The sequence below is a fragment of the Pempheris klunzingeri genome, chromosome 7 (genome assembly GCF_042242105.1).
Source record: "Pempheris klunzingeri isolate RE-2024b chromosome 7, fPemKlu1.hap1, whole genome shotgun sequence".
Lineage (NCBI taxonomy): Eukaryota > Metazoa > Chordata > Actinopteri > Acropomatiformes > Pempheridae > Pempheris > Pempheris klunzingeri.
This window is the reverse complement of record NC_092018.1, coordinates 27,536,446-27,553,889: the sequence shown is the minus strand read 5'-3', so window position 1 is coordinate 27,553,889 and position 17,444 is coordinate 27,536,446. Positions and strand designations below refer to the sequence as shown.

General features: G+C 42.1%; 1 protein-coding gene across 1 annotated transcript in view; it reads right to left on the bottom strand.

Moving 5' to 3' along the window:
* Positions 1–12,838: 12,838 nt before the first annotated feature.
* The window catches only part of hmcn2 (hemicentin 2), a 45,988-nt gene continuing 41,382 nt past the window's right edge, over positions 12,839–17,444 (bottom strand). Inside the window, exons 73-81 of the mRNA XM_070833515.1 lie at positions 17,283–17,402; positions 16,975–17,109; positions 16,667–16,786; positions 16,367–16,492; positions 15,805–15,933; positions 15,424–15,717; positions 15,169–15,288; positions 14,955–15,081; positions 12,839–14,330 (exon numbers count right to left, since the gene is read on the bottom strand). Of these exons, the coding sequence (XP_070689616.1) occupies positions 13,952–14,330; positions 14,955–15,081; positions 15,169–15,288; positions 15,424–15,717; positions 15,805–15,933; positions 16,367–16,492; positions 16,667–16,786; positions 16,975–17,109; positions 17,283–17,402 (1,550 nt within the window). The 3' untranslated portion in view covers positions 12,839–13,951. The remainder of the gene's footprint in view (positions 14,331–14,954; positions 15,082–15,168; positions 15,289–15,423; positions 15,718–15,804; positions 15,934–16,366; positions 16,493–16,666; positions 16,787–16,974; positions 17,110–17,282; positions 17,403–17,444) is intronic.

The window sequence follows — 17,444 nt, the reverse complement described above, 5'->3', positions numbered from 1 at the left end:
GTCATTATTGTCCATTTGACAGATCGTTGTAAATGTCACATATCGTTGCTTAGGACTTGATGTTGGGACATAAAATGCCCGCTGAAACTACTCGAAAGTTACATTCATCCGGCAACAGCAATCAAATGAAACATTTTATTAGTTTCCCTTCACAAAACTGGCAGCCAGTTTCGCTTAGGAACAATAGGGTGCCTGTCGATTGAATTGTCTCATAAGTGAAACTTTACAACATTAGCTGTTCCTGCAGAGCAGTGTGGCAGATTTTGCTTCCAAGAGCCCTGCTGTCGTCCCCCTGCCTGGATGATCTTGAGGCAGCAATTTGTCTTCCCTCAAAAGCGTTATTGTTCTGCACAAGTTTAGCGCATTGCTCTAGTCAGGCACTTAATCAAACATAAGCTCTCATTTGCACGGCTATTTATGGTAGATGCCATACTTGATTACAGCTGTTTTTAGGACAGAATAAAACAATATATTAATTACTGCGTTACTCAAATACAGAAAAAGTAGCTGGTGGTCTGTTGCCGTAAAGATTATTTTAAATGCGGAGTATTATGTATTATGTTACCTCTCTGTCTAAATACCTTTAAATTGAAATAGAAGAACCACAGTTACCTAATGTTTGTCTGTCATAGCTTCCATGTGCTTTGAGCCAATATTTAGTCTTGACGATTTTGCCAACTTTTAGTCAGCTATTTCCACTGGCCAGCCTAAGCATTGCCATTAAAAGGCCAGAGCCCCAGACAGACATTATTACATTAGTCTGTCTGTCCAGTCGACGTTCTCAGATGATGTAAACTCTGCATGTTACAGTGTTGAGTGTTATGTCACTATATAACCTTGAATGTTTATATCGGTTATATCATCAGTGCGATTAAATTGGAGGCTAGTTTTGCTAATTTACTGACTCTGGATGAAATTCAAAGTCTGCATCCTCTGCTTATGTCTGTATCTTACAGAGGCGAAGTTGGACATGTGCCAAACATAACGGTGAGGTCTTTACTGAATATCCTATAATATATGAATCACTATCCACTGTATGTATTATATCTGCCTCACTAAAGCACTTCCAGTGTATTTTCAGCTATCAAAATAACTTATTTGCCAGCTTTCTGCAGCAACCTGTTTTAGTAAATGTTCTTAAACTTGGTCAGGAGATATTTAATCTGCCAAGTGGCCTAAATCCATGTAACATCATTATTAGCTTGATAGTTATTCTGCTAATGCTGCCAACAGGAAGTACTACCATGCGTGCACAGATTACAGCACACAAAGAGGGAGGGTGACTTCATTCTGTCTTTACATAGCAAATAGTTGTTTGCTGCTATATTATATTCTGAATGTCAAATATGGAACCTTTAAACCAAGTCTCCTTTTAAGTTCAGGACCATAGAGTGGATAAAACATGGACATAGTCTCCATCCTGGCAGTGCCTGACTTCACCTAACTCTAATCCTGATAATGGGCAAAGAGGTGGAGCTGAGGCAGGTCAAATGAAGCCTCGTGGCTGAAACATGACCATCTAGCTCTAAGCTACCAAGCTATCTAAGGAAGCTAAGTGACTAAGCTAAACTAATGCTGCTCTGTCTGCCGCAGCTCCTGTCTGTCTGTCTGCTGTGCAGCTTGTGTGCTGTTTCATGGACATCAGTAGTATAAGTGTAATCTGTGAAGTGTTCTGTGACAATGTAAGTTTGTACAAAGAAATCTTGGCATAAATGAACACATCTTAAAATGTGTATTCATTGGTTTCAGTAGAAAAAGTGCATGAGCACAATGTGTGTATGACATGAGTGACTGTGGACTGGGGGTTTGCCCTTACGAGCCCTCTCACACTACGGTCACAGCAGTTGTGGAGGTTGGGTTGACTAAACTGGTAGCCTATGTGGGGTAACGTTACAGACTGAGTTAAAAGAGCAGCAGCAGGCTAGACCCAAAGAGAACACCAGGATTATTTAAAAAAAAAAAAACCCTCAATGTATCAAGTCTATTATGATCTAGACTTGGTCTTGATCTAGGCTATCAGAAAGTGAACAGGTTAAATCAGACAAACTAGGAGGGAGGACGTCATTCAGGTCCCTGCCAGTGAAGGTGAATGTGATGTGCCGTAGGCTCAGTGCATTAATAACATAGGAATTAGCGCAGTTAGTTTATTTTGCTGTTATACAAGTAATTCAATAGGTTTATTTGAATAAAAGCAGGAAACTATGCTACGTTTTGTTGTTGAACAACTGAAACTAGACCTTAACCTTTTGCATTATACACAAGTCAGGAGCAGCTGTTGATGACAACTTGTTTGTGTTTAGGGAATAATCAAACATACAAAGAACAATCCTGTTATTCCATTTTCTACATGTTTGAGAGGAGCCAAGAAAACAAGCACAGATGTGCTCCATGATTTAAAGATGTCAGCTTTGGTCATGACAGTGGTTACCTTGCTGAGCAAAGTTAACAGCATTCATCAGAGGCTTTAATGCTTTTTTTCTGACAGAAACCGCTGCATGCGTTGCATTTTGTGCAGTAGGAACTGAAGACTGAGCCGTGTTACCATACTCCCTATTCTTTTGACACGCACTAAGAGTCTCTGTGTTTTCTGATTCCTGTTTTCTCCTCAAATGTGCTGCAGTTAGCAGCAGTTATACCACAGTAGCTAACCTTGTAGCTACTGATGACTGTAAAGTTAGCCCGTAGTGACTATAACCGTGTAAGAGTTTGTACCTCAGTGGTATAAGCTGTTACAACCTATTCCCCCTCTCCTTGAAGCTGCCACAGGGGGTCCCAGGCTGCAGGTTTGAACCGTGGCCCTGAACAATGAGGCCGGAGAGCTGATGGAAAAGCCATCTCCACTGAGACAGATTTTATTGCTTTCCAGGCCCGCTGTCCCCTATGAGGTCATTTTAGAAGAATGTCCCAGAGAGTAAAGAAAGTCAGGTCAGAGTACTTGACCTGTTTGTTTTGCGTCTTACACCTAAAACTTTCCATTTCTTTAAACATACAGAAAAGCAGCTTGAATTTCTTCACTTTGAGCCTTGCTGGAGCTGCGACCCAGCACTAACCAGCATGGAGCTTGTAAAAGAACTGGGCTTGTGCAAGCATCTGTGGTGTATAATAAATGATTTTAGGAGATCTAACTTAGGGGAAGCCTTCATTGCAAAAGTTTTGAAAAGCAACCAGGGTAGTAAAAGTGATTCATGGACTTGTAGGGGATGGTACAGTCGGCCTTGGCTTAAACAGTTCTGTATCAGGTTTTACAGACTTATCGAAGCCTGCCAGTTGTCATTATTCTTTGAGAAGTGGAATGGTTATTTGGCTACTCTGCCATTAGTTTACAAATGTGCTTTCTCTGTAATGACTAAAATATATTGAATCATTTGTCAATATTTATGATCTACTGATTGTAAAAGAAATAGCATAGTTTCCAAGTTGGGAGGTATTAACTAAATTCCAAGTTTCTGCAATGTCAAGTGCGAATACATAGTACTTCCCAAAGAGGCGTCCATATTAAATAATATTAAAAAGGAAAAGTCATGAATCAGCATTCTGTTGTAGCAATAGCATACCCATTAAAGAGGGTAAGTGGATGCCTAAGGGTAGGATAATCATTTTCTCATTGCAAACCTGGCTGACAGTGTATAATATGAATCTAGTGTAATGTTCAGAGGCTACACTGTGCTATGAAAATGTTACGTACATCTCACTGATGTTCTCAAGGAAGAAGTTACACAAAAACAGGGTCCAGTGCCATGTATACACAGTCGTGGGTCAAAGGTTCTCAGTATGGGGCGCTTGGAAAATGATTCATACAGCGTGTGTGTGGAGCGCGGCTGCACTAAGCTTACCAAGTCTCCATTGCGCTGCTGGTTCAACCTCGCCGGTTTAATGTGTCCCTAAACCTAGCATCGTGTTACCCATAGCGACTGACTGTCTGCCCTGAACCTGTGCATTAGCTCATTCATGGTAATTGCTGTTTTGCAGAGCTGCCGCTGAGCCAGATATTAAGGTTCAGATCTTATCAGTAGACGTAAATAGTCTGGTGGATCAAACACTGTTCACACCAAATGTTCCTCTATTGTTGAACTGTAATTCATCTAAGTGCTTGATCCTCAGCTGCTCCAGTGGCTCCTCATCGAGCAAAGGAACGGTTATAATGGGAACGTGTAAGGTCTCGATAGGTGAAAGAGGATAACTGCATTGTGTGCCACTGAAGAAAGCATGGACACGCACACATTGTACAGCAGAGAGCGTCTCCGTTCTCCAGACTTATTCTGGTGCTTACAACCTTGGTACTGGACAGAGCTGATGAAAGGTTCTAGGCATGAGCTAAATGATCTGGTTCTTTAAAGTGAAAAATTCCAATATCATTACCCAAGTGTGTTGATTTATTATTCACAGCTGACTTTCATTTATCACTCTCTTTTTTTTTTTTTTTTAGTCATTCATCTCTGTGGTCTCTAAGCGTGCCACTGCATGTTATTTTCAACAACAAAGAAAAGCAACAGCAGTTACAGTTTGTTGCTATGGACCGTAGCGTTTTCTACAACAGCCACGAACTGTTATGTCTCTTATTAAAGTCGTGGGCATTTGTTGGCCCTGTCCGTGTTGTAAAATGCTGTGAGGACAAGCTAAATATAAGCGTGTATTGGATTTCAAGAAGCATGAAATGGTCAGCGCAGAGAGGAAAGCCAGAGAGCACACTATAGCTCCACAGTGCGTCCCGGGGCACTGGCTGTGATGGATGGCTGTCAGCCCCTCTAGTGCCACGCCATTTCCTGGGGTCACACCGCTGGAGGTCACGTCTCTCTGGAAGTGAGCCACCAGCTCTCTCAATTCCAGGAAGAAAAAGCTTGATCCAATACATCCTGGACACTCATAAACTGTCAAAACGGAGCCAAAGCAGAAAATGTGAATGTTGGACTTGCAATAACTAAATGATGATTCTGCCAAGACAAACAGGCTCGTAGCGGGGGCTGCTGTCTTTTAGGAAACCAAAAATCCTCTGCTAAAAACTATCCTGCATCGACTCGCTCTCAGAAGTGGCAGAACGTGCCTTTTATTGGACTTTTTAGTTTCACCATAAGGGTCTCTTTTCTCGTGAGGTCATGCTGTTTGCAGTTATATAGGGGGTGTATCCAGTGAGGTCACCCTGCAATTTACTCATTGTTCACTTCACACTTTGTGGATGATCTGTGTAGTGTCTGACTTCACATCAGAGGCAGGTTATAACCAGTCACGGCTACAACTGCTGCTGCTCTGCTAGATTTCTTGGATCTTTTTTCCAGGTACAATCACTGCTACATGTTTTTATCAGCTGTTACATTTGGAAATGTCCCCATCATCTGTGATTTAAAAGTGTTGTCAATAATGAGAGCTGATTTTTCCTCAAATCATTACGCAACAGTTCATTCAAAGTCAAGACCACAGTCGCTCCATAGCTGCTGCGTGGGAGGATCAGGACAGTTGCAGGGCTGTTTTTGGCGTTCCCTTTACTTGTGCGTTGCAAAGCTATTTATGACTATGATATTTCCATCTCATCCCATTCCTGGCCTGTGATTGAAGTGTTGGGAGTGAGTCTGTACTCAACCATTTGCCACTTGTTGCTATTGATATTTCGAAGGTGTTTGTGTATTCACACTTATCCTGTTGTTGAGAAACACTGGTCTAGGAAACGGCTGCAGATTGGAGAACAGCTGTCAAACACTCAAACCAAACAACTTGAACTTTAAAATGTCATTTTACAACTGTGTGATTACAGACGAGGGTTACCGGGGCATCTGGTTGAAAATAGGGAACACCAGTGTGGTTTTCAAGCCTCTAACATGGTTTCCATCATTTTCCTGCTTTACGCACATGTTCATTCTTTTAAAGCAGCATATATCTGAGAAGCAGAAGTATATTTGTATAGTATCTATTTAAGAGATTGTAGTGACCTGTGAAATGTGTTCTTAATTTTTAGATGACACTTTTCTGTAATGCACTGCGTACTTTTACTTGAGAAAAAAATCTATCCTGATGCAGGTTTAGCTGCTACAGAGTCTTAATTTAACTTGCAGTGTAGCATGTTGCCACAGTGGCATTTGTGTACATAGCCCAAGGTGCTCTAGCTTTGGCGTGAGAAAAGTACCTCTTTACCACCAGTTCTACACAGCGTGGGCTGTGTCTGAGAGCAGGATTGACAATTACCTGTCCAACAGGGCAGTAAATTTCAGCAGAGTGATTAGTGAACAACTGTGGGTCTGGAAAATGGAAGCTCCGGCTTCACTAATGGAGCAGACACAGAATATCCTGGGGCAGTGAACGTGCTTCCTCTGTCAAATGTTAAACATGGTGGTGGAGACGTGAAGTTTCAGAGTTGCTGATGCAGCACTTATATTATCAGGAGTCCATTAGGGATATATTTGGCTCTTTAGCTGCTATTTAATGCTGCGCAGGGAGCATATAGTCAAATAGAAAACAGCTGACTGTCGTTGCTGAGAGCTCATTGTTTGATTCTTTTTACATATAAAGCTCTGTAGAGATGATGTCATGTGAGTAACACCTTTCATATTACAGCCATTTTTGATATAAAAACACTGATCATAGCAGCTTTAAATTTGTGTTTATAGTCCTATTTAGCATCAAGTCTTAATGTAACTCTCAGTTACTGCATTGTGCATCCTTAAGTCAAGGTACCTTCAACAAGTCCAGTTGACTTTTGCTCAACTCTTAAGGAATTACTATGACCTGGATGACTGAGAATCTTCACAGACATATTGCATTGTGCATGTTTAGTACTGTGATTGTCTCAGTATGATTAGCTTAGCCTGGGCCTTTTGCGTAAATTCTTATATGATGGTTTTTATTTGTTTGAGTCTGGAAAGTCATTCTGTGTAGAAAAAAAACGAGGAGGAACAAGAAAATCTGGTGTCTGTAGTTCTGCTGCAGTGCTTGGGCTGATGTGAATGATATTAACCGTAGAACCGAACCCAAAACAGTAGCTTTGTGACTTTGTATGGATTGCAACCAAAGAACTGTGTGGGTTCTCTTTTTTTTTTCAGCATGCGGTGGTCTTTTTACCTCTTTCCATCCGTAGCTACAAAATGTTAGGATTTAACACAAGTCTCTTTTTCCTCCCATCTGCAGTCCCCGGGAGTAATGGTAGGAAGCAGGGCTTGGCCGGCGGATTGGGAAGCAGGATGGATGGAACTACTGTGGTAAGCGTTGTGGCGATGAAGTCAGCGTCTGGCCCACATTAAAAGTCAAGCAGGCGCATGCACTCACACAACAGCTTCGCCCCGGCCAACATGTTTAAAGCACATGAAGGTGTTTTCCCAGAAATCGACAAGCTGGTGTCTTTCTGCATTTCCTGGAGACAAATATTAGGACGGGGATGAGGATGAGCATTGTGGGTGGTTGTCAGAGCGCGATTGTGCCAGCAACAGTTAGAGATGATATCATTGGCCGCGTATTCTACAGAGAAGCCATATGAAGACTTATACAGGGCTGTAAAAGGTAAACACTGGTCCAAAACTCTCTGATGTTCTTGGCATGCGGTTCCCTTACGTGTGCAGAAAATATTGTCAAGCTGGCTGAAAAGAATGATGTCACGGAGTGTACCACACAGTGTGCTTGTTTTTTATTGCCCCACCGAGAGGCGCGATAGCTTCAGGGGCAGCGCTTCATTTAAGCAGCATTTCACGTCTCTGTAATGCAGATGACCATGAGCTCATGCGCACTTCAGCCCCAGATATCAGCGTTTAGCAAGAGATTCACCGGCACAAGTAGAAAATTGCACCAGAGAACACACAGGTAAACGTCGGTGCTCATGCATTATAAATTTACCTCTCCGCTTTTTAACACGCAAATTACCCCAAATTACCATCTGTGTGCCGTGTCTGTATTATTCCACACTTACATTTTTTTTTTCGCTGGCCTACTTTTTTAGATTTTTATATATCTATATTTCACCGCTGCCATGGCGACTGGTAAATATTAGCATCGCATCCTTTTCATCTGTGCACAAGTAATTTCCAGCAGGGCATAGGGTAATGCTCTGGGTATGAACGCGCTGCATACGTATGTTGATTATCACATTTATTGGCAGTGCAACCATATGAAGAGAGAAACTTAATATGTCATCTGGAAAATATACTTGAGTTTCATTAATTTGTCTCCACGCTCGAGTGCCATATTGACAAAGTGTGTGCTAGCAAATTTCTATTAATGGTTTTAAAGCATGTTGCCAACATCTGTATATTCGTACACAGACACTGCAGTGTGTAGCCTGATTACATTTGCATTTTTGGCATTAGGCGACCCTCGCCCCCTGTGAATTAATGAGACAGGCTTGCACAAGCACACATAGAGGAGACACAGGACTGCTGAAAGAATTGTCCTCCTGGGACAGCCAGTTTAACACAACTCACTTTATCTTCAAAGAAACACTTCTGAACCCGACGGAGACCTTTTTAACAACGCTGACAAACAGAGGCACACTCACTATTTTGTGCAACACAGTCTCCAGTACTATACTTTTGACCTTGCTCACAGAGCCTTGACAGGCTCTCCACAACCTCCACTACACTTTTACCATTAGTTCTTAGTCACCACATCATAGTATTACTCAATCTGCCCACACTTAGTTACAGACAGTGGAGTTATGGCAGTCTGAGGCTGGGGCATTACTCATGTTCATTTCTGGTTTGGATTCCAGGTTAAAGAAAGAGCTTGTGCAGGCCTTTTTCAATGACACCCCTTTGTGCAGTGTCAAAGAAAAGTGTTTGAGAAATTGAATTCACCTTCTTGAGTGAACAAAAACTGACCTCATGCAAAGGTTTTTAATAGGTTTTTGCCACGTTAGTATTCTAACTTAACATATCTGTGAATCGGCTATATAGATGGAGCGAGTCACTGCTTAAAAAAGGCCTTTAAGCCCAAATTCAAAACATTCATCTGCAGCGTGCTACTTACAAATTGTATGGATTTGTCTTCTGTGGAGTGGATTTACTATCCTTTTTACATCTGTTTTAATTTTCACTAACCCCTGAGGGAAATGTCTGGCTGTTGGACAGCTAAATGCTCTCTGCTGTTTGCTGCTGGGGAGGAAGTTTGCAGTATGTCCATCCTTTTTTGATGTCAACGGCTCCCTGCATCTAAAACCAATACTGATGATGGGGACTCAAAACAATGAGCAAGAAGACACTTAAATGCGTCATTTGGCCCATTGTTCATTTAGAAATATTGAGTGTAGCTTTAAGTGAAAGAGCACTGATTGCACACAGTGACTCATTTGGCACATAAAGGAGCATTAGATCTTAAGGTTAAACACAGTGAAAGACTTCAACCTGAAGAATTCTTTTGTTTGCACGTTTAGTTTTTAAATGATGGGTAAACTCTGAGCTCCATTGCTTCTACCTAGCAGTACCTACCTACCTACCTACCTACCTACCTACCTACCTACCTACGAGGCAGCAGTGCTGTGCTCATTAGTGAGTGGGGCACAGTGAGTCTCCATTTCTCCTGACATCCTGACTGTGTAAAGCAGTAGGGGAGATGTTAGTGTTAGCCATCGCTCAGTCTGAGGCATTCATTTCCGCTAATACTTTGTGTTTTATAGAAAAGCGGGAAAAGCCTCCAGTCTGCCTCATAGCATTATTACATGTGTTACAGGGAATTTGTGAACCTTAATGAACGCCTAGCTTCCAGTTTAGTGTGCAGTCCTGCTGTTTTTCTCAGAAAGTAATGCTTGTTTCTTTTCCCTTTATTACTGCTACTTTTTGATTATTTGCAACCACTGTTTGTTCTATTCACATGTATTGTTTAATGTCTGTATAGTACTTTCTATAGTGCTTTAGTAATCGCCCATGGTTTAGAGATATTAAAGACATTGCACAGATTGTTTTTAATTAGCTTCACATATACCGTAGTCAAAAAGAAATCCGTTTAATGATTGTTTGTTTTGAAACACAAAATCCTCTCTGTTAGTCAATGTGTGCTTCATATTTTCCATCTAACTGAGCCACAGCAGACATGATTTGATCTGCTTTGTACAGCTTTCTAATACATATTTACACAAGTAAAAACAAGGTCAGCAGACTTACTAACTGGGTAACAACAAATATTAAACCCACACACAGTATATAAACTGTTTAACAATCACTCGCACATCCTAACATCTAGAGTAAGCTAATGACCACATCACAGAAACGGCAAAAATCAAAACAACTGGAGGCAGCCTCCCACACACACATCGTACAAACACACTCGCTCAGCTCAGCTCAGCTCAGCTCAGCTCAGCTCAGCTCAGGTCAGCTTTCCTCGACCTTCTCTATTACTCATCTCATGAGAATGAACAGTAAAAGAAGAGTTTTGTATTACAGATGCAAGACTGTATAACCTTGTCAGTTACATGGCACAAGTGTCAAAAATAGCCTAACCCCATACAACAGTGTTTGCATAGCTGTGTCAGGTAGACACTGATTCATCACTTTGCCAGCAGCCACGTGTGGCACTGCACTCTGTTATTTGTGTTTTTTCTTCTTCTTAGGACATTTATTACAACTAACAGCCTAACATAGGACAGGGACGACAGCTCAGAGGCCAACAACACTGAGGGCACTCAGTTTGTCTGTCAGTTAGTTTGAACAGCCTGAGAACGAGCTAAACCCTGCTCCATCTACTGAGCAGCTGAGGAACTACCTGAGGTAACCACCACAGATTTACTTCAGACCACGTTTCCAAAGTGAATGTCAGTGAGTCATTTAACAACCTGGCTTTCAGTAAGATTCTTGATTTAAGGCACATAATAAGATCAGAGTTCAGTCCTGCTCCCCTCAGTTCCAGATACGATGCTTTTGCTTTTGTCTTTGATGCACTAAATAAACCACAAGTCAAGGATAAGTCTGTGGGAGAGAGTCTCTCCAACTCTGAAGGGGCCGTTATGTTGGTTTTATCGTTTTTGCACTTTAAATGGAAATCATCAACATCAAGATGACAGTTTGTTCCATTTATTTGTCTCCACTTTCTTACTGTACTGTAGTAGAACTGTTGTAGGATTACTGCAGTGATACATCTTACTGTAGTAACATACTCATGCACAAACAGAGCAGTTTTTAGGTGCTGTTAGTCCATACAGTAGATTGGTGTTGAATAGCCTCTGACTCATTCTTACCAGGGTTTACTAACAACCACGTGTTGAATGCTGAACAATCAAAATCATATTTTTCATCCTAGTTTCAATATACAAGTCTGGTTGTTGCATTTCAGTCAAGTTAGTTTGGATTCAGCATTTAGTGGAAAGTGTATGTGGATATGAGCCCTGAGCTAAACTGGCCTGTGAACCAGACTGAAGTATGTGAGAGACCCTCATGTGTAAAGATTTTAAACAGCAGAAACTATATTTAAACAAATTGAGGAGGACCCCATTGAAACTGAGGGAATTATTCTTCTTCTTCACTCAAAGAAATTTGCAATTTCTTAGTTGGAAAGTCGAAGTTTCATGACTCCAAAGCTCATGAGACTTTGCACACACGTCAGTCGGGGTGTGAAACTATGTATTCTATTGGTGTTGGAAATGGGCAGGGCAAAATGGCAATGACCTCATCCAAACAGGAAGTCGGCCATGCTGGATTTTCGTGTATTTTTGGCGATTTAAAGGGGTAGTAATTTGGCATACTAATCCAAGAGGGTGAATCCATAGTGAAAAATCTGAGTTTTCGTTGCTGTTGAGTTGCTGTGGCGGTGCGGCAAATGTCGATGTTTCGCCATGAACAAACAAACTGTTGTAGAGAAACTCCACAAGGCCTCATCTTTACCAAATCTGACATGTTTGATGACAGTCTGGGTCTAAAGACATCTGCAGGTCAGGTCTGAATCATAGTCATAGTGCCACCTGCTGGCAACGACGCTGGAAATGACATGTTTTATACTTTGATGTACCCCTCTCAGCAGGCTAAAGTTGTCATCAAACACTGTTGCCATAGCAACACATTGTTCGCCATGAAATAGGAAGTTGCGTGGCAAGGTTTAGGGCGCCCCCTACAACATTTTAACGAACTAGCCCCCACACTACATTTCACCAAGATGTACGAAATTCGCTGGGCATATGGATCATACCAAGACCTAGATAAAAGTCTCTTGGTGCCATGACCTAAAGCCAACAGGAAGTCGGCCATTTTTAAAAAGTGGTAAATAGCTATCACATTTCCATGTTTTGCCATGAAACAGGAAGTTGTTGTAGCTCCAGTGTGCCTTGTCTTATCTGCCCCAAATGTCACATGTTTGATAAGAGTCCCAGCCTGAAGACATCTACATGCCAATTAGCGACCAGTCATTGAACCATCGACTGGCAACAGGAAGTCACTTATTTTTGAAGGTGCACAGAGGTGCGAGGGCCCACTCATCGCTGCTTGCAGCTTTATTTGATAATTGAATTACTGTCAGGGGAAGCAAGGACAGGTAATTACTTTTTCTTGACACACTACACACGTTTGACAAAACGTCTTCTTTCCCAAGAAGACCGTTTGATAGCGTACAAGTCAGAGAGAGAGCCACCATTTTACTGCACTCCATGTAAGAAGCCTGTGTTCTGCTGTAGAACTGGCAGTAAACGGGATGTAGAACACCAAGAGTCATAACAGAGTAGGAAAGACAGTATGTTAGGATACTGAAGCCAAATTCACATCTGTTCCCAGAATTAATATGTCATTCATTGATGGTTTGGCTTTATTATTATTGACCAAGGCAGGAGCATACACACAACCTACTCAGGCAACCATGTTTGCTCTACGGGTAGGTTCTACGATAGGTATGTAATAACAGACAGTAACAAAAGTGTTGTCCATTTTATTTCTACAAATATTTGACACATTTACAGCAACAGGAGTATTTTTTTTTAATCTACAATAGTAGAGAAAACATTTTTACTGCAATTTTGGGCATTTTGTTTCCAGCTAACTTCCCTTCTCTGATTTGTACATTGATGGCAGATGTTTGATTACAAAGCAACGGCTATCCCAAACGTGGAAATGAGAATACTAACATGTTGTGTAAAAACTGCAAGTGTGGCCCATTTCTGTGATATTTAATACCCACCTGTAACACCGACACCACGTGCACTGCTGCCACAGTAAAGTCAACGGTATCAACTCAAAATATTTGAGTACACTCAGAATAGCACCTTTTGAACTTTCTCACATAAAAAATGTTATATAAAAGAGTAAAAAAAAACAAAAAAGACATGTGATAGATGAAACACTGTTGCTAACTAAATAGCCACTGTTTTAATGTGCCATCGAGGGTTTGTCATCACACTGCACGTGGATCTTAATGAACTCAAACCTTCTGGGACAAGAGGCTATTTAAACCAGTGATGTGTTCAGATGACTTAAATAAATTAAAATAATAGGGAAACATTGTACAATTTATTAACTGCCAAAAATCTAGTATTTTCAAGTGCGGGCTGCAACTCCATGAGAATAAATCTGTCCCAGAGTTGATAACATTTGAACGTAAAGTAGAAAAAGGCAGCGAAACAAAAAAAATCTTAGTGTTCCTGGATACTAAATAACTTCAGTGCTTGGTTGACATTACACCTTTTTTACATTCTGCATTTTCAGTTTCTGATCAGAAAGATGCACTCATAGGGCATGTAGTAAAAAAATGAACAATACGTTGTTCATCAGTTTGTCAGTTCAGATGTCTTCTATAGAGCAGGTTCTACTTTAATTAATTCAACAGAACCTACTGAAAATTAAAACAAACAAAAACAGTCTTTTCTCTTGCAGGTTTTTTTTCCACTATGACAATTCAGTCACAGATCGGGGTACACATCTTCATGATCCACTTATTAATCATGTCCACCAAATCTTTTATCACACCTTCTTTGTATGGTCTAATGTGTCCGAGGCACAGGGTTTTGGAAAACTGCCTTGTTGCTAAAAGGCATCCGGAGGCAGAATCATCTGTAAAGCTGCACAGAGGCTCAGTAGGGGTACGCTGAGATGGAGATGTAGATGATGAAGATGCTCTGGTAGGTAATGCGACCCTGCAGCGAGATGGTGGTGGCTTGCACCTTGAGCCGCACTAGTCCCGGTCTGTCCAGAACCCGCAGGGTGAAGATGATCCCCCTGCCTGCCTCATCTCTGATGCCAAACACCTGGCCCATCATACCTGTCTCAGACTCTTGCTCCAGTATGGTAAAGGACGTACGCTCTTGCAGGACGCCCGACTCTGAGAAGGCTGACAGCCGCACCACATTGTGATTGGATGGAATACCAGATGGGAGCGTGAGCAGCTTGTACTGCAGAAGCAGAGGGGAGCCTCCTGTGGCGCAGTCCAGAGAGCAGGGCCTGTAGCAGGTCCTGTAAAAGGTCAGTGGGAAGGAGGAAAGTGTCACTGACGCATTAGAATTTAAATATCTTGCATATGTACAGTATCTACTACTATTCAAAGTTCAATGAGAGCAACAGACCGTCTGTAGTTTGCCATTTCATCCAGCAGAGGGTGCTCTAAAAATTCACTCAGCTGACCTGTGACCTATTACAGGACCTATCAGTAAACTGAGCAAGTAATGTTCTGTTGTTTGCTGTGAAAATAGAGGACACTAAGGAGCAAAGCTCAGGGTCCTAGGAAGTGCGCCAGGCTTTCAGGCAAATTTGTCATAGTGGCCAAACTGTGCAATTACAACAATGATGTCAGTCACATGATATAACTAGCCCAACAGGAGTTTTCTCCATAGATGTTTGTAAATTAACGGAACTTTTTTTTTTTTAGAATCATAGCTCCTACGAAATGCCTTGTTTCATCAGCAGAATTTGATCCATTTGGACTAGTCTAGAAGACCTATATGATTAAATACCCCATTCAAGTTAGTAGCAACGTTCACAGCTATGAACAGGGCCTGAAAAATAACGAGGATTTGAATGAATTAGAATGCATTACATGTCATTTTAAATTTGTTTGAACTTTGTAGTCATGCAATTTACCCGGGGCTTCTTCCGCTCTGATAGGATGCAGGACAGGGGGTGTCCATGCACTGGTATCCTCCTCTGGTATTAAAACACATCTGATTGTGTCCACATTGGATGCCTTGTTCTACACATTCATCGATGTCTGGAGGTAGAGAAAGGTCACTGGAGCTTAGACGTAATAATTTACATTGAGAAGGTCATGCGTGTGCAGTTTAATAAAGACGTGTACCTTTACAGCTTCTGCCATTGGGTAAGAGCTTGTAGCCCGCGGGACACAGGCACTGGAAACTGCCAATGGTATTTCGGCACTTGTGTTGACATGGCTTCCGTAGCAGACACTCGTCAACATCTGTACAGAGAATCATGTAGAAGCAAAAGTGAGAATTAAGAGGTTATGGAGACGGTATGATGTGAACACATTTCTTAAAAAGTGTGTTTTTGCGTGTGCAGTATTAGTTGAAAACTAGTTTAGAATCACACTCACCAACACATGTGCCGTCTCTGTTGGTGTAGCCCACCGGACAGCTCTGTCTGGTGATGCGAGATACCCCGTGAGAACGTGACAGGATTGGCCTGCCTAGAGACGACACCAGCTGTGGGCGGAGTTTTCCTCTGACTCTGGTGCCATTGGTGAAGGTCTGCCCTCTCTCCAGCCCCGCACAGGAGCGCCCGTCTCCGAGCAGCACCGTACCAGGGGGGCACAGGCACCTAAAGCTGCCGGGCACATTGCGGCACTGGTAGGCGCAGGGGTTTGGTGTCTGCAGGCACTCGTCAATGTCTGAAAGGTGGAACATGACTCAGTTGAGTTCTCGTGTGAGAGCGTCATCGGTGAGTTGTATTCTAAAACAGACAGCAGATGTCGTACCCAGACATGGGAGGCCCACTCCCTGGGTCCTGTAACCTCTGGGACACACACAGCCGTAACCTCCGATTGTGTTCTGACAGATCTGAGTGTAGCGACACATGTGACTTCCATCCTGGCACTCATCAATATCTGAAAAATACACATTTAACATCATCAGAAATCTTACACATAACAGGAGGATCTTCATTTCTTAAGTGAAAAGTTTTCTCTGAGTTTAAATCAACAGACGTTTCAAAGCTTTCTTGGTGAAGGACAAACGGCAGCCTCTTACTGTGTTGTGTCTTGTAGACGCTGCACATATTATTACCAACAGTTTTGTTGGCCTCCACTAATTATTGGACTAATGCAGACCAGACCAGGTTATTGGACCACCTGTCACACGTTCAATAGTCAGGGATAATCAGTGAAATCACAGGTTTGTCTTGGAGGATGGAACCAAATCTTCAAGGCATAAATGAGTTGATGTTGTGTCGCTGAATGAGTTTTGTAATGCAAACGCTCCATTTAGCACCTTCTAAATAAAATGGAAAGAAAAAAAAATAAAAGCACGACAGCCACTGACCCACACAGGCTCCATTCTCTGCTTTGGTCATGCCAGCTGGGCAGCTGTCGAAACACTGGTATCCTCCCTCTGTGTTACGGCACTCCTTGTGAGCTGGGCAAACGTTCCTCATACACTCATTGATGTCTGTAAGAGTGCAACCATTACAACAGAGCTGTTATGGACTGTTAGTTATCCCCCGCCTCAACAAGAATTGTCGCTACATTGAAAAAGAATCCGTAAATTTAACAGGTTCTGATTTTATAGCTACAATTATTTGATTTATTTTTCCAGTAATATTTCAAGCCCCAAGTTACTGACCGACACAGCGATGTCCTGACAGCTGGTATCCAGGGTGACAGATGCAGCGGTAGGAGCCCAGAGTATTGAGACACTGGTGCTGGCATGGTGAGACAGCAGACTCTTGGCACTCATCCACATCTGAAACACACGGTTGACACATCTGGCTTTATTAATCTAGTGTGGACATCCAGTATATTGTTTGAGATAACAAGGAACAAGTAGAATTGGATTCAACAACGAAAGGCAAAGCAAACGACAACGACTTGTTGTGTCTCCGTATATAAGATGTTGTGCAGACAGTTCACCAGTGATTAATAGTGACTTGCCTTCACAGCTGGTTCCTGTGATGCTGGGCTTAAATCCTGGTCCACACTTGGCCTGGCAGCGATATGTGCCCACTGTGTTGACACACTGCTGGTTGTAGTGGCACATGTGTGAGCCCTGGGAGCACTCATCAATATCTGCATGGTGTTAAATGAAACAGAAGAATAAGTGCTGAGGGAGAGGATTGAACGGAGGTGATGAACATTAGGGCTAAAACAGATGATTATTCCTTTACTTAATTAGGACATCACCATCATGTCTGCTCATTAATCACAGAAACTCCAGCAGCGTGTTTTTTTTTTTGTCTCACCTTGGCATGTGTTGGTCTCAGTAGAGATGGTAAAGCCAGAGGGACAGGCACAGGAGAAGCCTCCCATGATGTTGTTGCATGAGTGAGAGCAGGGAGACTGGAGCGCACACTCATCCTCATCTAATAGGGACACATTTAAAGACATTGATCAGCTGAAGTCGG